A 27,523-nucleotide genomic window follows, 5' to 3' on the forward strand; every position below is an offset into this window, starting at 1 on the left:
GCTTTCTGAGTAACACTGTTGAAAGTGGATCAAGCACCAAAGCACACTTGCAGCCAATCAGCAGTAAGGGGCGCGTCCACTCGTGAGGAGGGGGGGGGGGGGTGCCTGTGCATAGAGTGTTCGTGAATATTGGGGATCAAGATAGGGGTGTGGTTCTTTAGGCAGGTGTTTGTTTTGGTGATTTCAAATATACACAGTGTTTCTCTGAAAGTTCTTACTGCACCTTTAAGTAAACAAAGGTGCAGTAAGCATGACATGGCATGAACACAGCATAAGCTTGTTGTTTTGGTTCAGGAGGAACTGTAAAAGGCGTTTGTTTGTGGTGCTCATGGCTGACGTCTGTCTACACGTGCTGACGATATGTGGAGGTATGAGACTATTGATGATTACGGTATTGAGTCTTTATCATCAATACCGTAAGTGTTTCGTATTGTTTTAGCTGCAAAATATCCCTTTGAAGAACTTATTACACAACTGACATATTTACAAACATTAAATCATCTATACTGTGACATTTTTGCGTCTTTAAATAGTTTTTTGGGTTTAGAGGTTTATATGTTGATGTTTTATTGAAAAATTTTTTGGTTTTATATCACCATTTTAGTTATCAGTGTTTGCATTAGTTGTGCTGTTTGACTCTTGATACTTTAATGTTACTTTTCTCTGGCTTCTGTAACTGTGTTTGTCATGAAAAGAAAAGCCAGAGAAAATGTGATAAGATGATGTTGGCTACTTATGATAAAGACGTAATCATCAATAGTCTCATACCTCCGCGCATCACATATCATCAGCACGTGTAGACAGACGTCAGTCACTGTGCACCACAAACAAACGTCTTTTACAGTTCCTCCTGAACCAAAACAATGAGCTTATGCTGTGTTCACACCATGTCATAATTAATACAGTTTTTGTTATTCGCTTTGGTACTATTTTCACAAGTAAGGTGTACATTTTCAAAACTCAAAATGCTTCATCAACAAAAATTTACTTGTGATGGTCACATCAGCGTCAAGCACCATAACCCAGCAAAATATATATTGTGGTTAGTTCTTTTTACAGTGTTGTAATATATAGTGCTGTACCTGAACATACTCAGCCCTTAGTTGTTTCACCCGGTCATTGTTTCTCTCAAAAGGCACCAGGGAAATGTGTTTCATTGATACCTGGTGCCTCTTTAAAAGGTACTGTTGGTAGGCTGACGGATGTCACATTGGCAAAGGTGTCATTGTTCTCCTCAATTTCCTACTTTATTTCTGACAGCCGTATATCGTTCCTGGCCCTCCCCATTTGCACCACTGCCCACTCTTGCTGGTCGGTCAGCACACGGTCAGCCACCACTACGGGGTTTTTGTGAGCATTGCATTGTGAAAGACAATTACTTCATATGAAAGGTATTTCTTTGATGACACACTGATTAGGTGTGGTGAAAAAGTGAATGTGTAATTTCGTTGAACTTAGTCAATTGAACATGTAATTACATGTTTGAAAAAAAAAACTGACTTTTTGATGATCTGCTTTGAGTTTTGTATTAACAGTTGTGAGGTTTTACCACATACTTGCGATAATAGTACCAAAGCGAATTAAAAAAACCTGTAAGCCAACATCATCTATATGGGCAGCGTTTTTTTATATTTTTACTATACACACGTACATATACATGTAACAAAAATACTAAACAAAAAGGAGAAAGAAAACAAACAGCGCAAAAAAAAAAAAAAAAAAAAAAACAGCCTCTCAGTATTTTACATTGATATTCTATACCTCCTCTTTTCTTAGTCTTTTATTAACACCTTTCAAAGGAAAGCGTATTTTTTGAGATATCAACCTAAAATTTGAAACACAACTTGTTCAGATTTTTGGCTTAGATTTGTTTGCATTTTTAGAGTCCTCCAGGTTTTGAAAATATATATTTTATATAAAATATGAATAATAATTTTTTTAACATTGTACATTTTCATAAACTCAAACTTCTATAACTTTTTTTCTGTTTAACTTCCTTAATTTATTTCACTTCTACAAAAATCTGCCAAATGTCTTCTTTAAAACAAGACTACATCTATATTCCAAAGAATTCTTGAATTACAAACATTTAAGTTCGGAATGTGCATTTCATGTCTATTTAAAAAAAGGGGGGTGCCGCTTAAAGGCAGGGTAGGCAGGATTTTTCTAAAAAACTTTTTTCCCAAATTTGTTTAAACTGTCTTTATATACCAATACATAATTAAAATGTAAGTACTCTGAAAAAGAGAGTATAAAAATCGAGTGTCTGTAGTCCTCTCAGGGCTGCAATAAACACAGCTACTTATTCCACTCCCTCCCTTCTGGGCTCCACCCCCTCCCTTCTGGGCTCCTTCTAAAGCCACGCCCCCAAAACACACGAACGCGCGATGGCGACCGGAGAGAGCGCAGTGCATGTCGTGATCATGTCAGAATCACATGTAATAAAATACCCAACTTTATCATTATGAATATAAACAACTAACATGGCTGTTACTGTTAGTACTCACTATCAAGCTAGCATATCGATACTGGTAAAGTTTAAAATACATTGAGTTTGATTCGGTAACGAGCTAGTAGCCTAACATAAGGCAAAGCTAAAAACAGGTTGCATTGATACACGTTTTCCCATTACCATCAGTTACACTGTGATGAAGGTGGATTTCGTGTAAGATTCATAACATATACGGTGTTTTGCATGTAAGAGCTTCCACGATGAAAGCACTGTTGACTCTGTACACTCCGGAGACAAGTACCGCATCGTCGGCTCAAGGACTTGTTTTTGCCTTGTTTGCCTTCGCTGACTGTATATGCAGGTACTGGGAGTTTTGACTGCTCTTTCTCTGCCATATTTGTGATTGTTCCTAGCTTCCGTGCCTCTTCCCCTCCTCGAGTCAAACGGGTGCGCGCATGTGGGCAGATCCTGTAGCGGCAGGGGTGGTAGCCCAAAATGTGTGTCTGATAAATGTGAGGTTTGTAATGTTCCTGAAAATGTCGAGCATGACATCATGAAGTGTAGTAAATATGATTTGGAGAGGAACATTTTACGTGACAAGATTTGCGAATTAGGACGGGAATGGAATTTAGAAGGGATTTTAGGAATGAGTGAGGTAACAAGGGAGTGCTGTAAAGCTCTCTTTAAGTTTCTTAAATCTACAAGATTAGATCACAGTATATAGTATGTGTATGTATGTATGTATGTATAGTGTACGTGTGTGTGTATGTATGTATATGTGTGTATGTATGTATGTGTGTATGTATATGTATATATATGTGTATATATATATATATATATATATATATATATATATATATATATATATGGGCCTATGTATGGATATATATAGATATATATAATAGGGTTTAAAAGAAAGAAAGAAAGAGGGGAAGGAAGGAAGGAAGGAAGGAAGGAAGGAAGGAAGGAAGGAAGGAAGGAAGGAAGGAAGGAAGGAAGGAAGGAAGGAAGGAAGGAAGGAAGGAAGGAAGGAAGGAAGGAAGAAGGGGAAAAGGGGAAACTTTATTATTATTTTTTATTATTATTTTTTATTATTTTTTCTTCACTGAATCTATAACCTGAAATACTAAAACCTTGATATTGGTTGCGATCCGCCATAAATATCAGAGAGAGAGAGAGAGGGGTGGTAGCCATGGTAGCGAGGGAGAGTGACAGTCGCCCAGCCAATCATTTCACTCGTTCCGATTGGAAATAAGTAGCTGTGTTTATTGCAGCCCTGAGAGGACAGATACTCGATTTGTATACTCTCTTTTCCAGAGTGCTTACATTTTAATTATGTATTGGTATATAAAGACAGTTTAAACAAATTTGTGAAAGTTTTTTAGACAAATTCTGCCTACCCTGCCTTTAAGGGGTTAAAATATCTGTCATGCACAAAGTGCCTTATATGCTGCTTACATGCTTACATATTGGATATTTGAGTGTTGATTATTATATCTAAAAAATAAATAGCAACTGAATTTAGGCTAATAGTTTGGGCTCTGTTGTTCACCTTTATAATAGTAATGTGCAAGTAAGGGCTCCCGCTATAGTTTACAGCATTAGCAGAGATAATTTTTTTATCGTTTAGTTATTAATTTAAAGACAGAGACACAATGTGTTCAATAGACCACTGTTTAATAATAAAAGGTCATGACATGAGAAACCAAATGTGCATTGATCTTTTGGTATATAAGAGGTCTTTGTACCATTAAAACGTCCTGCAAGTTTCATAGCTTAAGACGTCCTCCCCATTATAAACGAATCATTTATTTAATCAAGCTCTAAATACAGCTCGTTTTGGATCCATGGCTGGGGGCGTTAATAATTGATGCATAGGCACTGACGTTAGCCAATCATAACAGTGGGCGTTAACACTGAACTCTTAAAGGGGAAACACCCCCAAAACAGACTGTGTGAATCAGAGGATGAGAAACAGGGTGGGAAAAGGTCATAAATCACTACATTTTAAAAGTTTTTTGTAAAAAAACTATAGTAATACTATAATTGCACCTAAGGGAACATAATAATAAAATTTAAAAAAACATGTCATGACCCCTTTAAAGGGAAAGTTACACAAAAGACAGAAAAACAGAAGCTGATAATATTGAGCAAGATTGACCATACAATTATAGCGTTCATTGTGAGATGGCACAATTATGATTTTGTTCAGTGTATAAGGGTAAAATGATCAATTATAAGTTGAAAAGCAGAAAAAGGCACTTTATCCATCCACCAATGAACATCACCTCTTAATTTTAGCCTTTATATTTATATTTTTTACACAGCGACAATTCACCAGCTTTTAACTTTCATTTAATTTCACTGTTACATCATGTTTCTTAAACTATACAGAAATAAATCTCTACTGATGACTGATTATCCCTGTCAATCATCAGTGGCTCCGCCCACAGAGCTCAGGATTGGTTCATTTGTGCTCCGCCTCTCACTGCAGCACTTCCTGTTGATCTGAACAAACAACAAGATGAAGAAAGACTGACTGAAGTTCATCAACAACATTATAAACCCTTTCACAAGACACATAAAACAATCACACTATACTGGAGAGTTGTATTGATTATATTGAGAAGAGCTGCAGGTTCTGACACTTACTGATGGATTCTCATGTTTAGAAAAGCTCTGAGATCAAGAGTATTCAGGAGTCTTCAGGAGGTCTGCGGTCAACGGTCTGTGTGAGAGAGAGCGAGAGATCGGTCATGTGATCATCTGTGATGGACTATCTGACTTTGACGTCTCACTTACTGTGAGTGTGTCGTACAGGTCAGAGGTCGTGGACTTGAGCTCAAGAGCTGTATATGTGTCTTCATTGGGATCAGAGATCTACAGGAGAGACAGAAGGACACACACATTGTGAGTTCATGTTTTAAATGCTGACTGTAATGTTTAGAGCAGGGGTTCTCAAAGTTTTGATAGGTGAGGGCCAATTCGATAGGTGAGCGCAGAGAGAGAACAGAGAGACAGACAGACAGAGAGAGAGAGAGAGAGAAAACAGAGAGACAGACAGAGAGAGAGAAACTTTTAAAATAGTACCAAACAAGTCATCATCATCATGCATATCATCATATCATTGCCTGTCAGTCGCGTTTCCATTATTACAGATTTGCGCAAATGTTTTGCCCTATTATTAGCCTATCTATCTATTTTAATCCATAATTGAAAAACGAAAAATGAACGGTTGTTGTCTTTTTGAAACGAAACACTTCTCAAAACGTCTTTTTGAACACCAAATTTTTAATTTGAAACACCAACTGCTGCGCAAAAAAAGTAAATATCGACGAATTTTCAGATTTTTGTTTATGACTTTTTGACACTTTTTTTAAACATTGTTTTATTTTATTTGACAAAAGCACGTTTTATTTTTATTATGAGTTCACATAAATAAAAGTAGTTGCGAATAATGTATTATTATTTTCTGTATGACCAGAAATTAGATAAAAATTTTAAGGTAATGGAAACGAGGCTATTAATAAGCTTGTCATTAAATCACACTGAATATTGATTACTTGGTCAACATACCCTTTTAAATTGCAATGAGATTTGAATTGCAATGGGATTTGAATTGCAATGGGATTTGTGGTGCTGTTTTCGGTTGGCCACGATTCCTCTGATGTTCCTCTGTTGCAATTACCTTCTTGCAGTTCAGGCAAACGACTTTATCCGACCCGTGAGGTTCGACAAAGTAATCGTTTGTCCATTTATCTTGAAACTGCCTTTTCTCCTCGCTAACATGACGTTTTTTTCTCGAAGGGCCAGGCTCCCGTCCTGGCTCTCGATCCATCATCTCCATCTAACGTTACAGACAACCGTTCCGTTGATGCTTTCTGGGAGTGAGGTCAAGTGCGATCGGTCGTAATTACCGCTTAAGCCTATAGATGCCGCTAAACACCACTAAACGAAAAAAATATTTTTTCAAAGCAATGTACAGTTTTAACAGTTTTACAAATGTTATCAGATGTTATCGCGGGCCGCCAGAAATGTTTCCGCACTTTGAGAACCAATGGTTTAGAGGATCTTGATGGAAATCAGTGTTACTGGATCTAGAACTGAAGAATCTGGTGTTTGGACACGAGACTCGTGTGTCTTATACTCTTAATATCTGTACGGCTCATAGCGGCTGAAACATCAGAATAACTGAGATCATCTCACCTCCTTCACAGCAGATCTTCTGTTCATCCTTTTAGTAAGACTGTCAGAAAGATGAAGAAAAAACACATTTATATTTATATTGAACTGTTTTATAACTCATTCGTTTAAATTATATTGATCCTTAAAGTTCTGCATAATTAAGGGTGTGGCCACTTGAGTGACAGGTGGATTGCTGCTGATGTCACTACTAGCCGTTTGTCTGCTGTCTGTAAGCGTCACGTCACCTCAGCTAATCCGCCTCGCTGCCCATTTTTGGTTATCCGGGAGTGACGTGCTGCCAAGATGGCGCCGGCCGGCTCCGCCCACTTTGGGCTTCAAAATGCTCTTCAGAAACCTACGGGTGACGTCACGGACACTACGTATATATTTTATTACAGTCTATGGTTACAACCCAACTCTGGAGATTCCCCCGTTGTTGAAAAATGTACTGAGTAAATTTAACTCTGAGTAAATTTTAAATGAGCTACTTTTTACTTTTACTTAAGTAGATTTTTAGACTGGTAATTTTACTTGTACTTCAGTCAAATCTCATTGAAGTATTGGTACTTTTACTTGAGTAGAACATTTTATTACTCTCTCCACCTCCGCTTCACAACGGTAAGCTTGTAATGTTTTATAATCTGATTGGTCGGGTCGGTTTTCATGGTTTTTGAGTCATTACCTCACTTCTGTATAAAGAAGGAGTTCTGGCTAGTGGGTTATATCGCGTGTGGACGCTGCGGGTGGAGGAGCGTTTGCCTCTTCTTACAGCGGCTGGATTGGAAGTAAACTTGTCATTTTGATGGCGGCATCATCGTTGACAACTGAGGAATCACCAGTAGTCAAAAGTAAAAGACTTCAGACCGTGGAGAGATTACAGTTAAAGAGGGAAAGTGACCGGGCCGTGCGAAAACAAGAATAAACATCGGCTGGGCTTTTGAAAGTTGCGTGAACTCTGTGATTTAAAAGGGTTGAAAGCGGATGCAGAGATTGCTTTTTTCTGCTGGACAGGGAAGACATTTCAATGGTTGATTGAGTAATTAGGTAACAGTAGCACACTTGTTCCTTAATCCATACAGTTATGGATGTCCTTTTGTTGTGCTTTTTCTCTCACACACACACACACCTCAAAACATCAGATTCACCCGCGCTGAAGTGCCGTGCCGATGCACAACCCTCGTAAAGAAGATAACTCCTCAAATAACTGCAATTACAGGTTTCAAACAGAGATGGCGACAAAGAGGCAAAACTTACGCACTATCGTTTTTAAATGTAACACTTAACCTAAATGTAATACAGTAACACTTCATACATAGAGAAGTAAAAAAAAATTAAATGAACTTCTTACCATATGTAGATAACAACAGCACCCGATGCTCCACCGAGTAAAACACCGACAGCAACACCGACACTTACAGACGAGAAACCTCTGACTGCTGAAATACAGATAAAAACACACACTTATGTTTAACAGGACTAGATCAGACAAAATATACTGACAATTAAGAAAGTAAGCAGGTGTATGTGATTAAAATACAGAATATTATTTATTAACTCACACATGACGTTTAAAGTCACATTTTCAGAGTATTTCTCTCCATGTTCATTGATGGACTTGCACTTGTATTCTCCACTGTCATCAGAGCTGATCTTTGAGATGCTGAAGATTCTTCCAGATCCTACAATCGTTCCTCCTTTAATCCAGCTGATTTCTGCAGGAGGGTTTGAGTCACTGACGCAGTTCAGAGTCACTGAATCTCCCTCCACTATTACACCAGATCCACTGATCAACACTGAGATGTTTCTGGGTGAGTCTGAAAAGACAAAAAGTGTAAAATTACATCCAGTAATACATTGTAGCGCCACATAAAAACAATCCAAAAACCGCTAAGGAGCTGAGTGGAGGAATAACTTCTGTGACACGTTTATCCTTGAAGCATGTTGTTTTATTTTGTACAGGTTTGCACGGTCAACAAAATATGTGCTCCACCCCCATTCTTCCATACACACACACACACACACACACACACACACACACAGGTGTTTTAACCCCACTTAATTAATGACACTCCCATTATCATTTGGTCACATGACTTTCCCATTATATGGCTCCTACATACATTATTTCACAAAGAACTGAATAAAAATAAAGGCAGACTTACACATGATATTCACATTCACAGCAGCAGAAGTCTGAGATCCATGTTTGTTTCTAGCAGAGCAATGATAGTCTCCGCTGGCCTCAGACTTAATATTAGTGATGCTGTAGGTTTCACCAGATTGCAAAATCTTCCTTTTTCCTTTAAACCAGCTGATTTCTGCAGGAGGGTTTGAGTCACTGATGCAGTTCAGAGTCACTGAATCTCCCTCCACTATTACACCAGATGGACTGATGGACACTGAGACATTCCTGGGAGGATCTAACACAAACAAACAAAAAATGTAAGAAATTCAGTTTGACATCGCACACTTAGTTCAGATTTATGAATCTCCCTCCACTATTACACCAGATGATGGAGATCACAGGTTTCACTGGAGGATCTACAGATGTCAGGTAACAGTATTTATCAGAGGTGTCTGGTGGAAAATGTTCTAGGAAAGACTGCACTAGGGGTGAGCGGGGCAATACTTCCACACATGCTAGCATGAAGAAACTTCTCATTTCTAATTTTTCCATTCTCATTTATTTTCCTCGCTTCCTTTCCTTGTGTCTCAGCTCGACCCCCTGTAGGATGCGAGGGAAGGACGCAAGGAAAGAAAATGAATACTCGAGGAATCGAGGGAAAGTTTTTGGGTGCTTCTCAATACTCAAATTGATGTTTCCTCGTCTCCTCGCTCCTCCGTCCTCCAGCCGGTGACCCAGAAACCGATCAAACGCAGCATCTAGAATATCTAAATTCTCTCCATTCCCTTCACGTCACAATCATTTGTATTTATGCTTTACCTTTTAAAATAAATTATCAAACATATATCAACAGGGCATCTTGCTTTATCTTTATTATTTATGAATTTCTTAAATATCCAAACTTTAACAACATAAGGCTAGATCTCTTAAGCGGGGCTGATGCCGCTTTGAAGTGACGCTCCAGTGATCAAGAATATTCCAATATAAAGATCGGGCGCTTCTCATTTCTTATTTGAGCGTCCTCGTTTCCTTTCCTCGTGTCTCAGTTCCACCCGCTGTAGGATTCGAGGGAAGGTTGCAAGTAGGGATGTCCAGATCCGATCACATGATCGGAAATCGGGCCCGATCACGTGGTTTCAGACTCGATCGGAATCGGACGTTACCTCCCGATCAGAACTCGGATATATATGTATATATATTCTCATTATTTTTTAACACATCTATAGTTATGCGGTGGCACAGAGTTAGACCCTTTTGACTCCACACAGAAACAGCAACGCGTGCGGCATGACATCACTTTGTTGACATCACCAAAAGTGAAGAATGTATGTTATTTATTACTTGATTGTTTAAGCTACCTCACAGAAGTGCTCTGTTTGTTAACAGAGTTGTTGAATGTTAAAATAAGGTGAATTAAATAAAAAATAAGGAACGTCCTGGATCTGTTTTTTCGCTCTTCTTTATTCTTTTTTTATGTACGTATTATAGAAGTATCGGATCGGGACTCGGTATCGGTAGATACTCAAAATCAAATGACTCGGACTCGAGGGCAAAAAAACCTGATCGGGACATCCCTATTTGCAAGGATAGACAATTATTTGTTATTTAACAAATCAGTGACCACCACATAGGCTCACTATTGGCTGACGCTGGTCATGTGTGTGTGAAGCATATGGAGGAGTGAGACAGCTCTCAGATTTCATCAAAAATATCTTCATTTGTGTTCTTAAGATGAAGGAAAGTCTGACGGGGAACAACATGAGGGAGAGTAATTACTGACAGAGTTTACATTTTTGGGCGCCTTTAAAGAAATCCCCACTGGTGTCCGCTTACAATCGAAACAAAACATTGTGCTTTTGTAAAATAAAGAAAAAAACACTTTCTGTGAACTTTTTTCTGGAGCACGTCTCTAAACTTAAAGGGAGCACTTCACAGATTATTGTAGAAATAAATAAATAAAACATTGTAAAAGTTTACAAAACCGTGATAGTTTTTAACTAAAACTTCAAGAAAATCAAAGCTAAATATCTGAAATATTCTAAATATGAAATGTAGCTAAATATTCTGTGACAAATTTTAGGTTGATATCTAAAAAAATTTATAATAAAAAAATACGTTTTTTTCTGCGCAGTACCAAACTTTTCCACTAGATGACATCCAGACTCTGGTGATCATATAAGGACTCTTCGATTTCCATATGTGGATTAAATGGTAAATGGACTGCATTTATATAGCGCTTTCACAGACCCAATGGCCACCAAAGCGCTTTACATGTTGCCTCACATTCACCCATTCTCTCACTCATTCATACACCGACGGCGGTGTCAGCCATGCAAGGCGCCACTCAGCTCGTCGGGGTTAGGTGTCTTGCTCATGGACACCTCAACACTTGGTCAGGTGGAGCCGGGGATTGAACCACCAACCTTCCAGTTTGTAGACAACCTACATGAACCACTGAGCCACTGCCGCCCCGGCATAAGATATTAAGTGATCTTAACCATATATTTCCATACTTAAAAAATATTTATGAAGTAGACATCCTATTCAGAAATAATTTGGGTAGTAATGTTAATATTTGATTTGAATTCAATCTCTAAAACACATATAGAAACATACGGAAATAATCAGAGCGTGTGTTATAGTTTGGCACCACATCTTTTGAAAATCAGTCGCCAAATATGAAAGTACAGTCTGAACGCTTTCATGTGCTATATAGTTTGTCAAGATTACTTTAGATTTAGACTAAGATATTATTGTTATAAATGTATAATGGTAAGTGTCCCACGGGTGTCGGGGAGGTGCAGTCTAAAAAATAGTGGTTAAACATATCATAAATGCAGATATTTTTTTCTTTGTAATATGTAAAAAGTATTGATATTAAAAGTTAATTATTTGTACATTATTTTCATAGTGTGATTTTTGGGGACTTGTGTTGAATACAATGACCCGGACCACACAAGCTGTAGCCAGAAGTGACCAGTGCATGAGGGTTAAAGACAAGAAGTCAATCTGTACTCACACGTGACATTGAGCTGAACAGCAGGAGAGATGGGAGTGTGTCCGTCTACAGCACAGCTATATCTGCCTGAATCCTCTCTTCTGACTGGATTGAGGGAGAGTTTGTTACTGAAGTTACTCTCAGTTAATATCTTCAGTGAGTTTCTGTACCAGATGAATGTTGCTCTGTCAGTCAGAGCGCAGCTGCTTTTACATGTCAGAGTGACTGAATCTCCCTCTGTCACTCTCTCAGGAGACTCCACCTGAAGATCTGAACACAACACACACATTATATCTAGTGCTGCTGTCACACACTCATTATTATTCAACATAATGCACAGAAGAAGAGATAAACCTCACCAAAGTCACCTGTGACAGTAAGAGTCACTCCTGGATCACCAGTCCATCTTCCTTTATCAGTGATGAATCTGAAATAGTACATGTGTTCATCCTTCAGTGTCACATGACTCAGTCTGACGGTGCAGTTCTGCTGTTTATCTCCCAGATACTGAAGCCTCTGACTGTATTCAGGGTCCTTGGTCAGATCTGAAGGCGTGAACCAGCTTATGGTCCAGAACGCTTCCTTGATCTGACGTCCAGTAGGGTATTTATAATTGCAGTTCATTATCACTGTTGAGTCCTTTAGTGCACAGATGTGTGAAGAACTGTAACTCACACCCCAACCATCACTAGAAACCCCTGAAACACAGAATTCATCAAACTGTAAATGTTGTTTTATCAGTTATATTGGGCCATGAAAACATGACAATACTTTATTACTATGTAAAAACAGCGACTCATTACAGGAAATATGAGCTCATCTTCTCAGAATCTATGGAGTGATAAATGTGAATAAATGATCTCAGTGTGAATTACTTTAAGACTTTAAGACAGAAGTGAAGAGAGAACCAAGAAATCAGACAAAAACAACAAGCTGCACAATCACAGTTTTTCTGAATTGCTAAAACACATTTCTTGAAACCATCACTCGCTTTCTTAAAACCAAACAATGCTCTACTGGTTCTTGGTTAAAGGTTCTTCATGCCCTGCAAGAACTGTATAGTATCGGATGTCTGTATATTCAACACTTGCATTAGACATAATGCAACAGCCGTGTCTGAGAAGTACTGCAGTTTAAATTTTATAGCACTTAAGTGTAGCGCTGTCCAAACAGGCAGTTTCGATTTCTCCCATTATTGGATTATTTGCTTTGGCTGTGTTAATTGCTTGAAGAGGCAGCAACTGTAGAACAGATATAAAGTCGAGGAGAATCTGAACAGGACAGGACAAGCTTCAGTCTGTGAAAAGGACCAGAGCACGCAAGTGTTTTTTTCTTAATATTCAGTTCTCTTGTTGTTCAGTGTATTATTTTCCAGAAAGTAGAGCTATTTTCGATTCTGTGGTTATTTGTACATTTTTACCTTCAAACAAATCTGTATTTTAATTAGACGCGTGACTACTTTAAATAACAGCCGCGTCTGAGAAGTATTGCAGTTTAAATTTTATAGCACTTAAAGGTGCACTTGGTAACTTTTTCAACTTAATAAAACCGTTTAGAAACCATTTGGATGGTAATCTGTTCTGGTGAGAATGGTTACTTTCCCCGCTCCCCCCAGCGTTCCCAGGCGGAAAACCAGCCTTGCAACATTGGGACTAACGTCCCGGTAAGTTGAAAATAGGAAGTCTCGTGAGAAGCTAGAAAGAGCGAGAACGAGCGAGAACGAGCGAGAAAGAGCGAGAGACACGAACTGCTTTACGGAATACAAAATGTACATGTCAATGTTAAATGATACTGTGTATGATGTATTACCCACCTCGGTAGACATGCTCCACACGATAAAGTTGGTGCGGCTGGGACTCATTTGTTCACCACACCGACTCCGACCATAATGTGGCATGATTTCCTGAGTCAAGTGGTTGGGCTGGGCATTGTTAATGTCATCAATTGTGCGGGCTATAAAAGCCATTGTCGAATGTACCTAAGCGTCATTTCCCTGATGTGGTGTGGTTTCCGCTGTTGCGAGTGAACGTGACTCGGGCCTGGTTCGGCTCGGTAAAGGAGAGCGGCGGTGTTTATGGTCGCTTCCGCGTTCGCCGTTTTGTCACAGCTGCTCTAGTCGGCTGATGGCTATGAGTGTGTATCTGTCCTTCTCCAGGTATGCGTTTAACTTATTACATCCGCTTATCAGCCGTGGAAGTGGTACGAGTCGCAATTTGTTTTATTTCAGTTGATGTTTTGTGTACGGGCGACGGCTGTTGCAAATGGGCTGAGAAATTAAATCTACAGCTACATCCCGGTTCCCGCAGCTGTCACTTGGTAAGTTTATAGTTTTTCTTGTATTTTTTTTATAGATTATTGATGTTAATTATATGGTTCTTGCGCCGATTGCAGGGTGAATAACATCCATACAGTGGCAGCACCGCTGTCTCGTCCTATGGTCGACTTGCATTGAGTCCATGTGTGTTCTGGGTCGCAGTGGTCGCGGTGGTGTTTGACCCGCGCCAGCGAACTGTGTCTGTGTGCACACGCGTTGTTCCAACAAAAGGCTTCGTGTCCTTATTTGTGTGGTACTCTGTTTTGTTAACATGTTGGGTTCTTTGTCTATTTAATTCAAATCGGGTATTTTGCATTTCAGTTATCTTGTTTTTTGTTATCATTTTTGTTTGATTTTGGTTTTGCGAACCTTTAGTAGGTTATTAACAACTTTTTGTGTATTGTCATTTCGTTTTCATATTAATGTGGAAATGGGGTTATTTTGAATTTAAGCTGATTTGATTTTCCCTTTGTCTTAATTTAAATTGAACTCGTTTTTGTTAATTGATTTATTTTGGTGGATAACATTGTGAAATATTTGTTTGTTTATTTGTTGTAGTTTATTTTGAGTTAAAGTATTGTTTAAGCTTTTCTTTACAATTGTGTAATTGGTACAATATATTGTATTAACAATAACACAGTGTGTGTGTGTGTGTGTGTGTGTGTGTGTGTGTGTGTGTGTGTGTGTGTGTGTGTGTGTGTGTGTGTGTGTGTGTGTGTGTGTGTGTGTGTGTGTGTGTGTGTGTGTGTGTGTGCGCGTGTATTGAGTTATTTTTGTCTAGGAGCTGCAGGCCTTCTTGACCAGGGCGACCATTCTCTCTCTCGTCGGTGGTGGTGTTTCTTCATTGTGTGCTGTGGTCTGTGGCGAGCACTGGGGTTCTTAACGGTGTGCTGTGCAGATTGTGAGATCCCTTATTATTGGAGCATCTTCCTGTTGTATGGCTGCAGCTCCATGACATTTGAAGTGACTCATGTAAGCCCGTATTAAAATTGATGTGTGAGATTGTCTAATTTATGCTTTTATGTCATTATAATAAAACTTTTGTATTTGACTGATGCCTGTGTCTCCACGTTGCTTGCCACTGGGTAGGGAGCCTGTGTCAGCCTTTTGAGTTAGATATTTTGGGTGAAATTCCCAAGGTGGCGTAGTCAGGCATTATTCCTTAATTTGATCATCTCAAATCAATTTGCTAAATTTACCTGGGCCACACGGGGCCTCGGTTACAATAACAAAAGCACATGAGCAGCGGTAGAAAGGGGGAGGAGGGCGCCGGTGCGCCGCAAGTGACTTTACGACTTTACGCAAGTGACTCTACCTGCGCAACTCCACCGAGCAAGGACACCTACAAGGCACTTAAGTATCCTCTTCTACCTCTTCCTTTCACACTGGTATAGTATTTCCCTTACTAAATATGTGCTTTCAATACATTCCTGTTGTCTTTCGACGGCGCTCTCTCATCACGCACAGAAGGCAGCGCAATACTGCTAATCTGCGTCCCATTCTCTCATCCTCTCACACACCTCTCTCTATTTCTGTGGGTCAATGGAATTGTCAGTCAGCAGTCAACAAAGCTGACTTCATTCCAGCCTTTGCATCTCACTCTACTCTTAATATTTTAGGCTTGACTGAGACCTGGATTCGTCCAGAAGACTCAGCAACCCCTGCTGCTCTCTCAAACAACTTATCTTTCTCTCACTTTCCTCGCCAGTCTGGGAGGGGTGGGGGCATAGGTCTTCTCATTTCTAACAATTGGAAATACTCAACCCTCTCCTCTCTCTGCAATAACTACTCGTTTGAATATCATGCTATTACACTTACAACTCCCATTAAGATCCATATTATAGTCATATATCGCCCCCCAGGTCAACTGGGAAGCTTTGTAGAGGAGCTGGATGTGCTGCTGTCTTCTTTCCCTGAGGATGGCACCCCACTTGCAGTCTTTGGTGATTTCAACATTCATCAAGAGAAGCCGAATGCAACAGACTTCATCTCTCTCCTAGCCTCATTCGATCTCAAACAGCTCATCACCTCAGGTACTCACAAATCAGGCAACCAACTGGACCTGGTTTACACACGCAACTGCATCACAGACAACATTTTGGTGAAACCTCTCAACGTTTCTGATCATTTCCTCATTACTTTCAATCTTCAACTCACTACCCATGCTCCACCAACCCCCCTACCAGTTACTTTCAGACGAAACCTGCGCTCACTCTCTCCCTCCCATCTTTCCTCTGCTGTGTCATCTTCTCTTCCCTCACACTCACAATTCTCATCTCTGGATGTTAATACCGCAACAGATACTTTATGCTCCACTTCTTCTTTAGACAATATCTGCCCTATCTCCTCCAGGCAAGCACATACTACTCCCTCTAACCCCTGGTTATCTGAGGTTCTTCGTGAACACCGCACCGGATCAGGGCAACAGAGAGGAAATGGCGCAAATCAAAAGACACAACTGACCTTAGTATGTATCAATCTTTGCTCTCTTCCTTTTCTGCTGATGTTCATGCTGCAAAATCTTCTTATTTCCACAACAAGATCAACAGCACCGCTAACACACGAACACTTTTCAAGACATTCAACTCTCTCCTCTGTCCACCTCCACCACCACCCACCTCCTCTTTAACTGCTGATGATTTTGCTGACTTCTTCACCAACAAAACAACAACTATCAGCAGTCAGTTCTCAGCTCCAAACATACAGGAACCCAGTCCAACCTTCTCTCCACCTTCTCTCCTCCTTCTCTCCACTAACCGAGGAAGAAGTATCTAAACTTCTCCTCTCCAGTCACCCCACCACCTGCCCTCTAGATCCCATCCCCTCACACCTTCTACAAGCCATCTCTCCCACACTTCTCCCAGCACTCACACACATCATCAACTCATCCCTCCACACTGGCACTTTTCCTACAGCATTCAAGCAGGCTCGGGTAACTCCACTGCTTAAGAAACCGACATTAAACACATCACTCTTAGAGAATTACAGACCTGTCTCTCTCCTACCATTCATTGCGAAAACACTTGAACGAGTTGCCTTCAACCAAGTAACATCCTTCCTCTCTCTGACCAACCAACTAGATGTAAACCAATCTGGCTTCAAGAAAGGGCATTCAACCGAGACTGCATTGCTGTCAGTCACAGAAGCCCTTCGGATCGCAAAAGCTACCTCCAAATCATCAGTTCTCATTCTCCTGGATCTGTCTGCTGCCTTTGACACTGTGAATCATCAGATCCTCCTGTCCACCCTCTCATCACTGGGCATCACAGGAACTCCTCTCCACTGGTTTGAGTCCTATCTCACAGGTAGGTCCTTCAGGTTCGCATGGAGTGGCGAGGTATCCAAAGAACATCAACTGACTACAGGGGTTCCTCAGGGTTCAGTTCTTGGACCGCTCCTCTTCTCCATTTACACCACATCACTGGGACCCATCATACAGGCGCATGGCTTCTCTTACCATTGCTATGCTGATGACACCCAGCTCTACCTCTCATTTCAACCTGATGATCCCACAGTAGCTGCACGTATCTCAAGCTGCCTGGCGGACATCTCGGCATGGATGAAGGAACATCACCTGCAGCTCAACCTGGCAAAGACTGAGCTTTTCGTCCTCCCTGCCAATCCGTCTCTACAGCACGACTTCACTATCCAGCTAGATTCAACTTCAATCATTTGATTAAAACATTTGATGAGCATCTGACCTTCACAGACCACATCACAAAGACAGCTCGATCATGCAGGTTTGTACTGCACAACATCAGGAAGATCAGGCCTTTCCTGACTGAGCATGCAACACAACTTCTCGCCCAGGCCTTGGTTATCTCTTGGCTTGATTACTGCAATGCTCTTCTGGCTGGTCTTCCATCATGTGCAACTAAACCTCTACAAATGATCCAGAATGCTGCAGCCCGTCTTGTCTTCAACGAGCCCAAAAGGGCCCACGTCACTCCTCTGTTCATCTCTCTGCACTGGCTACCACTCGCTGCTCGCATCAAGTTCAAGGCATTGGCGCTTGCTTACAGATCGACCACAGGCTCAGCTCCCTCCTACTTTCACTCGCTCCCTCTAACTCACACTATTCCTCCTTTAACTCACACTCTTCCTCCTTTAACTCATACTCTTCCTCCTCTAACACACTCTTCCTCCTCTTGTACATACACTCTTCCTCCTTTAACTCATACTCTTCCTCCTCTAACACACTCTTCCTCCTCTTGTACATACACTCTTCCTCCTTTAACTCACACTCTTCCTCCTTTAACTAGTACTCTTCCTCCTCTAACTCACACTCTTCCTCCTTTAACTCATACTCTTCCTCCTCTAACACACACTCTTCCTCCTCTAAATCACACTCTTCCTCCTCTAACACACACTCTTCCTCCTCTAAATCACACTCTTCCTCTTCTAACTCACACTCTTCCTCCTTTAACTCATACTCTTCCTCCTCTAACACACACTCTTCCTCCTCTAAATCACACTCTTCCTCTTCTAACTCACACTCTTCCTCTTCTAAATCACACTCTTCCTCCTCTAACACACTCTCTTCCTCCTCTAACACACTCTTCCTCTTCTAACTCACACTCTTCCTCCTCTCCCTCTTGTTTCCATCCATTAGTATCAACATTCATCAACAATTTGAGTCAATTGTGTCACTTTAAACTGTCTTGTATTTTGTACAGTTGGTTTGGTCACATCATTAGAAATAAGTGTAAACAATTTACACGGCATATGTAGACCTGTGAAAGGATTATTGATATCTTAAATACACTGTAAAAAAAATCCCGTATTTTTTACGGAATAATGCTGGCAACTTTGGTTGCCAGAACAATTCTGTAAAAAATACATTAAAACTGTAATCACCTTTACGGAGCAGCATGTAAGTTTTACATTTTAAACTGGTATATTTAACAATGGATTTCAGCAATATTGACATGGCCATAAAGTTATTGAACAAATTCCTTCAGTAAGAATTGAAGACACCTGATGTTAACAAGCAGAATCACTGAAGGAGAAAACCATAATTAAAGTCACCATTATGGAGATCAGTGTGTGTTTTAGTTGGGCTCTTTACCCTTAAATTATTACTTTAAGTTTTTGTTTGACTGTTGTACATGAGTTATAACAGCAGATGATGAACAAAGAGAAAAGGTGATCTGGTGGTGTTGGTTGTGTTTTAACATAATCATTATTTCACAATTATTTAACCTGAATCACTGAACTCATATGAGTTAGGTTTATTTTATTAATTTTAGCTGCATAATATGTTTAGCCTTTTCAATGAAATTCAAATAATCAAATCAATAAAAATACAAATAAAAAATTATGTATCCATACTAAAACATATTTTGGCAACACAGACATATCAAGATTTAGCGTATGAATCTCAGCAATGGTGACAAACATATCACCTCTGATCATAAGCTCATTATTTATTCATGCAGTAATGCATGATGGGAGCCATGAATGAGTTTTGATTGGTAAAACCCAGAATGCACTGCAACATGCTTTATAAATGTCACCATTGTTGAGATACACAGGCTGATTATTGATGTCTGTGTGTCTCTTTTTTGAACAAGAGAAACTTTTTAGAAATTATTTGGATTACATCGTTAAAGTTAATAGTATTATGGTGTTCAATGACGGTACCACTATAGATAATAAAGTGACCTAACTCATGAATTGGACTCTATATGAGTTCAGTGATTCAGGTCAAATGATTGTGAAATAATGATTATGTTTAAACACAACCAACACAACCAGATCACCTTTTCTCTTTGTTCATCATCTGCTGTTATAACTCCTGTACAGCAGCCAAACAAAACTTAATGTTAATAATTTAAGGGTAAAGAGCCCAACTAAAACACACACTGATCTACATAATGGTGACTTTAATTATGGTTTTCTCCTTCAGTGATTCTGCTTGTTAACATCAGGTGTCTTCAATTCTTACTGAAGGAATTTGTTCAATAACTTTATGGCCATGTCAATATTGCTGAAATCCATTGTTAAATATACCAGTTAAAAATGTAAAACTTACATGCTGCTCCGTAAAGGTGATTACAGTTTTAATGTATTTTTTACAGAATTGTTCTGGCAACCAAAGTTGCCAGCATTATTCCGTAAAAAATACGGGATTTTTTTACAGTGTACTGTTGCCATGGCAACGCATCAAACTTTAATATTCTTTTTTAAAGTTTTTGAGACTCTTAGCATACTTGAAATTGCATGAAACTCGACAGACACTTTTCATTTATTGCCTAGTACACTTGTGCAAAGTTTCAGAAACGGGCGTGGTAAGGGGCTCAGTAGCGCCACCTTTAGTCAAAAATGGGGTATTAGTTTTACCTACAGTAACCAAACTCGGTACGTATATTCTTCTCTTTGATCCGGACAACTTTCTAATTTACACTCATTAGCCCCGACCAACAGGAAGTCAGATATTTTGGTTTGAATGGGAGAAAATCTGAGAATTTTGCCAGTCTCTCTCAGCGTCTGTGTGTGTGAGAGAGGAGGGGGGCTTTATGTTAACCCTTTCTCTGCTGTGTGCGACTTCTCGGGCACTTATGGGGCCCTTGACGTGCTCAAAAACTCTTCAAACTTTGCACACAGGTCAGAACCCACGGCCATCAGGGCCGGGCTGAAGCTGGTACCTGGGCGTGGCATGGGGGCTCGACAGCGCCCCCTGGAATGGGATTCGAACACTTGTCCATATATCAAACACGCTTACAAGAATAAGTATGAAACTCGGTACACATTTAGATATCATCGGGCCGAACAACTTTCGTGCTCTAAGTTTTACGCCAGTCCAACAGGAAGTCGGCTATTATGGGTTGTATGAAAACGCATGCCCCTGGAATTTGATATACTCCTCCAAGAAAAATTATCCTATCGCCACCAGACAGCCCCCCCCCCCCCCTTTTCTGTGTGTGTTTGGAGGGGAGCAGAAAGACTCACACTGATACAAGCTCTAAAGCAGACTTCTTCTCGACAGTCAAAGCGGGGTTACGTTATTGCCCGTCGTGCAGAGGAACCCGAAAGGCAACGGGGTGGCGGCTTTTTATATATATATATATATATATATATATATATATATATATATATATATATATATATATATATATATATTAGGGCTGTAACGATACACCAAACCCACGATTCGATTCGTATCACGATTTTTGACCCACGATACGATACAAACCTCGATATGGGGGGGTGGGGTGGTGGGGGGGGGGGGGGGGGGTATGAAAAGCCTGTATAAACTGAACACCAAAAAACAATATTAACTATGCAAATTATTAACAATATACACCTAAGTAAAATAAATTATATAGCCAAAGCTATAACACTTCTGTTTTCTTTGTAATAAAATACTGTTGAAAAACAAAAAGTAAAAAAAGTAAAGTCCATAGTGGAGATGATTCGAGTTGAAAATTCTTCTTCAATCAATCTTACATTTACAAAGAAAATTAAATGTTAACTGTTTTTTCACACTGAGGTAACTGAGCTTACTGTCTGTGCTGTAAACCACAAATCAAGTAAGTATACATTAAACAAATAAACAACTTATTTCTCTTAAAGGGATACTCCACCGTCTTTTCATATTAAACTATGTAATTCCCTTAACTAAGACGAGTTGATACATACCTCTCTCGTCTCAGTGCGTGCACTCAATCGCTGTGGCGCGCGGCGAAACTTTGTTCACTCAGTTCATTCAATATGGGCCAAGCAGAGAAGCTACCAAACACCTCCACGTTTTCCCTATTTAAATACAGTTACTCGCGTAGTGTAACTCGACCTAGGACGGTGACACAAAACAAAACGTTGCGCTTTTCTAAGCGTGTAAAATGGATAACTATATTGTATGGCGGAATACCATAGCAAGTGCTTATGAGCACTTCGACTTGGCGGAGTAATATCTTCACTAGAGGGAGCGGGGGCCGGTGAGAGGATTTTTCACGAGTGAAGATATTACTCCGCCAAGTCGAAGTGCTCATAAGCACTTGCTATGGTATTCCGCCATACAATATAGTTATCCATTTTACACGCTTAGAGAAGCGCAACGTTTTGTTTGAAACACTTACGGCAAATTGTGTGGGTCTTGTCAACTACACGATTACCATCTTTGTTCTCCACCGGGTAGCCGAAATGTTGCCATACTGCTGACTTAAAAGTATTAGGAGGGTCCGCGATCTCTGGATCGTTTGCCATGATGTTTCCTCACATTCTTCAACTAGCTCGCGTGACGCGTCACATGATTGGAAAGCTTAAGGTAGCACACGTAATTGGAGGACGCTTTTTATAATGTCTACGAATTTTATAATGTTAACTTCAAATAATAGGCTACTAATAATACTAATAGTAATTTAAAGATGTGGTAGCATTGGATCTGGACAGGAAGGATAACTCTGGGAGCTGGAAGGGGTGTGTGTCGCGATTCTGCTTTCTCACATCGCGATACAGGTTCGTGGACCTGCGTATCGCGATTTCGATTTAATATCGTATATCGTTACAGCCTTAATATATATATATTTATATATATATATATAAATAAATATAGCTGCAAGCAGCGATGGAGGGCCCAAGCCGGTGGCAGCGCCAGCCCGGTGCCTTTAGTGTAACTAAAGGCACCAGGGTGGCGGTGCCACCGGCTTGGGCCCGTAATCGCTGCTTGCAGCTATATTTATTTATATATATATATATATATATATATATATATATATTATTGTTGGCTTTGTTGAATTTTCAGATTGTAGCCTATACAGCGTGTGACAGACATAAAAATGATATGTGCCACCAGAAAACACAGCCTCTTCTGTGTGTGCAACACCTCATACATAATATTGATCAATCAGTGTTTTTCAACCGCGGAAAGAGGACAATAAAACAGCAGGAGAACAAGTATGTCACATAACGTTACATAACGCTGGAGAAGCATAACATTACATTTACCCCAGGAAAGCCATCATGACCATAGCACGTTAGTTGGATAAAACCATTCAAGTAGCAAAAGACTATCGGACATTTCTAAAAGGGACGAGCGTTTGACATGTTCAACACAGACTTCCTGTTTCAGAGAGAAATGTGTGAGTACAGGACAGAAGAAAGTGCTGATCAGCCTCTCATGAAGCCTTAAAACATCAGAGTTTCTAATGTGAATGTAAGAGACTCACCGTGAATCATGAGCAGAAAGAAGATCAGAGGAAGAGGAGGAGCCATTCTGACCGACATCAGCATAACATATATCTATAATACAGCATTCAATTCACATTCATAAGTTATGTAGGCCCTATTTCAGAAATGTATACAAAACCAAAGTTAGCAAAACATTTATTAATTTAAACAATGTAATAATTTAAGGCAGAAACAATGAGGTCATTGAAGTAATGAATACTTGCGTTAATATATTTATCACTTAAACAAGTATATGTAAATCACCCTATTCTTAACATTTCTCATGTAAAGACACGTATGTTATATATGAGCAATAATCATCAGTTTCCTTTAAGCAAGAGTGTGTGTGTCTTACCGTGTTGAAGCTCATCAGATCAACAGCAACCAAATGACTGACAGTTTTAACTCATGCACTTTAGCTTTACAGAGAAGGACTTTGTGTGGTTAACGCTGTTTATTAATGACCAGCAACGGAAACATCTCTGTCCATCAACAAGAGAACAACATTACTGAACTAAACCTAACTAAAGAAACATAATGATATTTTCCTGTCAGTTGAAGATGAATAATTGTGAAGATGAATGATAGTGATTGACAGGTGAGGATCATCAAGGTTGATGTCAGTCGCAGGAGATGTGACCTCTGGTGGCAGTTTGAGGGAGTGAACGAGCACATATGAGACGAGATGTGTGTGACTGCAGAACTATACACGTGTCAGCAGTTTCAGGCCAGAAGCTTCAGACAGGAGCTGACTATCGCCTAAAGCCTGCTTTATACCAGAGATTGTCTTATTATTGGGAGATATCTGTGGCTCTACCATTGGAAAAAGTGTAACACTATCTTGGATCACGTGTGCCTTGATAACCACATTACAGCCTTGACGTCATTGAGAAATCACAGAAATTAAAGCCTATACCCTTAAATAGGGCACTATTTGAGGGAACAGCCATTTGTAGTGGTGTCTGAAACCATAGTGGTGTTCCAAAGCATTCTTGAATTACAACCATTTAAGTTTGGAATGTGCATTTTCATGTCTATTAAAAAAAAAGGATTTCAGGATTTTGGACATCGGATCTCATTTTCAAGTTAGCCTGGTAGTTATTCATCAGTGGAGACAGTTTTCAAAAAAATTCTTACAGTTGCATAGTTCGCCGGTGCTAGGCTAGCGCGAGTCAACGGTATATGCTAGCTGCCATTAAAAACAGTTTTACCCACTCCACAGTACACCAAAAGCAAATAAATTACAATGCCAGACTATCGATGTAAATGTCTGTTGAGAGAATAATGTTAGAAATCAAAGTACTCTTGCATCTCAATGATCGCATTACATTTACAGGAACTAGTTTCTCAGCAGCGGCGGGATTTTACTTTACTCTGGTTAGTAGTACTGCGCCGAAAAGTAAACACAGAACAGAAGCGCACTACAGTCGGGGCGTCTAGCTAGTAGTAGCCTTGAACAATGATATTGAAAAACATTCGATTGTAAACTAAGGAATTCTCTACGGCATCTCCAGCGGCTGCGGTCTCTACAGACATTCTTCCTCTTTCTGCCCTTTTAGCATCCATCTCGATTAGCTCTTCGTCTGTGTATTCCAGCTCATACGTGTACGGTTCGTTGAATAAAACACATTCCTCGTCTTCATCATCTCCAAAGTCTGAAACATTGGCATGGCTTTCAAACGTGGCCATAATCCTATGTCCTATGTTGATTACTTGGTGAAATATACTCTGCTTCTGTAGTGATGAGTGTCAGCGGCAGGTAAACACACTTGCGTGATTGTCATGTGGACCGGCTCTCGCGGTTGCCTAGGTAACTTAATATCACTCCGCCGCTGCTGTAGACTGTGCTAATAAATACAGAGAACAAAGTATAACTGTTGCAATGCGATGCAAGAGTACTTTGATTTCTAACATTATTCTCTCAATAGGCATTTACATCGATAGTCTGGCGTTATAATTTATTTGCGTTTGGTGTTCTGTGGAGTGGGTAAAACTGTGTTTAATGGCAGGCTAGCAGATACTGTTGACTCGCGCTAGCCTAGCACCAGCGAACTATGCAACTGGAAGGACTGGAGGGCGGAGGTGAAGCCTGAGGCAGGGCGGAGCAAGCGGCAGCCGAACGAGTGCCCCACACTCGCTCCAAAAAAGGAAAAAATCTACATGTATATCACTTTTAGCTTAGACCACAGCCTTACCTCCTAAAGAGCTAACGAGCAACAACAACATTTTTCAAATATAAATGTTTTATTTCAAATTACAAATTAGGCTAGTCACAAAAAGTCGTAGGTTTCCTCCGGGTGCTCCGGTTTCCCCCACAGTCCAAAGACATGCAGGTTTTGTGGATTGGTGAGTGCTGGGTTGCATCAGGAAGGGCATCCGGCGTAAAGTCTGTGCCAAACCCAATGTGTTTGTGGGGAAGTGAACACTGCAAATGAGCGGGAATAACGCTTGGAAAATATATTGAAAGTGCTCCTATTATGCTTTTCTTCAATATGTTCCTTCAGGTTCACTGATGTTACAAAATGTTGGTAAAGTTTTGTTTTGTTTTTCACAAAAAGCAGTCATATATTCATCCAAAAAAATTTATTTTCTAACATCATTTGACACTTTCTCTATCAGAAACACTTTGTGGCTCATATAACATCAGTGCATTGGAACAATCAACACATTAAGTTGCTGGACATTCAGTAAAGTCAACTAAAAAGTGTTAGTGAGGACATTTGTTGTTGTTTTTTTCAGTGCACACAATACAATCTCTCAATGCATTTTATACCCCATTAACTCTCCAGCAAACCAGTGTATCCTCACCAGTACATATTTGAACAAACAACGTACATTTTGACAAACAACTATATACTTTAATAAAAGTATCCAATGTGTATTTGATCAAGTCAATGTAACCGTTTGTCATTAAAGCACATATTCAACCTGTAAACCACAGTACATACAGTATGTTTTATTTCCTGAACAGCCTCTCATAGTTTCTTCTTCAGGTGAGCTCAGATTACAGCTGGTGTGTGTTCAGTCAGTTCAGAGGATTAAACACTTTCTCTCTCTTTTCTTCACTGGGGGCCGGTGTTGAACCGCATGAATGACTCCATCAAACACCGCCTTAAGGCCTCGCTGTGTTAATGCTGAGCACTCCAGGTACTTCACAGCTCCTGTTTCTTTAGTTAAAGCCAGACCATCAGTGTAAGTGATGGGGGTCATTTTCATCTTTTCCAGGCAGTCCTTGTCGTCTCTCAGATCAAGTTTAGTCCCGACGAGAATGAAGGGAGTGTTGGGGCAATGATGTCTGACTTCTGGAAACCACTTTGCACGGACGTTCTCAAACGAGGCTGGATCCACAAGAGAGAAGCAGATCAAAACAACATCCGTCTCAGGATAGGAAAGTGGTCGAAGCCTGTCGTATTCCTCCACTCCTGATGTGTCCCACAGTGCCAGTCTCACTGGATTCCCATCCACCGTCTCATTGGCAGAATAGTTCTCAAACACAGTGGGGACGAGCACCTCTGGAAAAGCACCGGTGGTGTAGGAGATCAGAAGGCATGTTTTTCCCACAGCCCCGTCCCCGACAATCACACACTTTATGGACTGCATCTGTGTTCACGTATCATGCTGTCCTGTTAGCTTTATCTGTCAATGAATGAATAAAAGCTGATTTCCCAATTCAACACACCGCGATTCCTCACAGAAAATAAGTAAGTCGAAAGAAATGTGAAGTTTCGATGTGAAGTTAACCCGCCTGATCGACTGCATTCCAACATAATGTGTTGCTGTTCCAGTTAAAGGTGCGGTAGCGCTTGCTGAGAAACACTGTTGAAAGTGGTGTAAGCACCAAAATACACTGGCAGCCAATCAGCAGTAAGGGACGTGTCCACTCATGAGGAGGGGGCGCCTGCGCTGCTTAGAGTGTTCGTGAATTTGGGGGGCGGAGCTATCAAGATAGGGGTGTGGTTATTTTAGGTAGGCGTTTGTTTTGGTGATTTCAAATATAAACAGTGTTTCTCAGAAATCGCTTACTGCACCTTTAAGTAAAGCCACTCCCCCAAACTCTTAGATGATGAATGAGGTCAGAAGAACACTCAAAAAAATAAATTGTTGAATGAACATGATTTAATCGTATCACCCATTATGCATCTAAGCAAGATTTGAATATTTTATTTGAACACAATATTGGTTTGTAAATTGAACATGATTGTAATATGTCAATGCAACTTCTTTGCAACTAATTGAATCAACATGTTTGTATTGTGTTAGACTAATCAAATGTATTCTCAT

The 27,523-nt window shown here is 40.0% G+C and overlaps 1 protein-coding gene and 1 long non-coding RNA gene across 2 annotated transcripts; both read right to left on the bottom strand.

Annotated features, from left to right (window-relative positions):
- Positions 1 to 12,358: 12,358 nt before the first annotated feature.
- Positions 12,359 to 23,668, bottom strand: LOC306999722. The gene is made up of 3 exons (XR_013797909.1): positions 23,598 to 23,668; positions 23,242 to 23,314; positions 12,359 to 12,458 (listed from the first exon to the last, which is right to left on the bottom strand). It is a non-coding gene; the product is annotated as an uncharacterized lncRNA (long non-coding RNA).
- A 2,540-nt stretch (positions 23,669 to 26,208) lies between these two features.
- Positions 26,209 to 27,051, bottom strand: LOC306999716 (ras-related C3 botulinum toxin substrate 1-like). Its single transcript, XM_079614616.1, has one exon. It carries the CDS (start codon positions 26,840 to 26,842, stop codon positions 26,273 to 26,275), a length of 570 nt encoding a protein of 189 aa, XP_079470742.1. The 5' UTR covers positions 26,843 to 27,051; the 3' UTR covers positions 26,209 to 26,272.
- Between the last annotated feature and the right edge of the window lie 472 nt (positions 27,052 to 27,523).

The sequence above is a fragment of the Phoxinus phoxinus genome (genome assembly GCF_949152265.1).
Source record: "Phoxinus phoxinus genome assembly, chromosome: 6".
Taxonomy (NCBI): Eukaryota; Metazoa; Chordata; class Actinopteri; order Cypriniformes; family Leuciscidae; genus Phoxinus; species Phoxinus phoxinus.

Excerpts from the sequence above, each read along its gene's own strand:
- LOC306999716 (XM_079614616.1), bottom strand. The coding sequence starts at position 26,842 with ATGCAGTCCATAAAGTGTGTGATTGTCGGGGACGGGGCTGTGGGAAAA.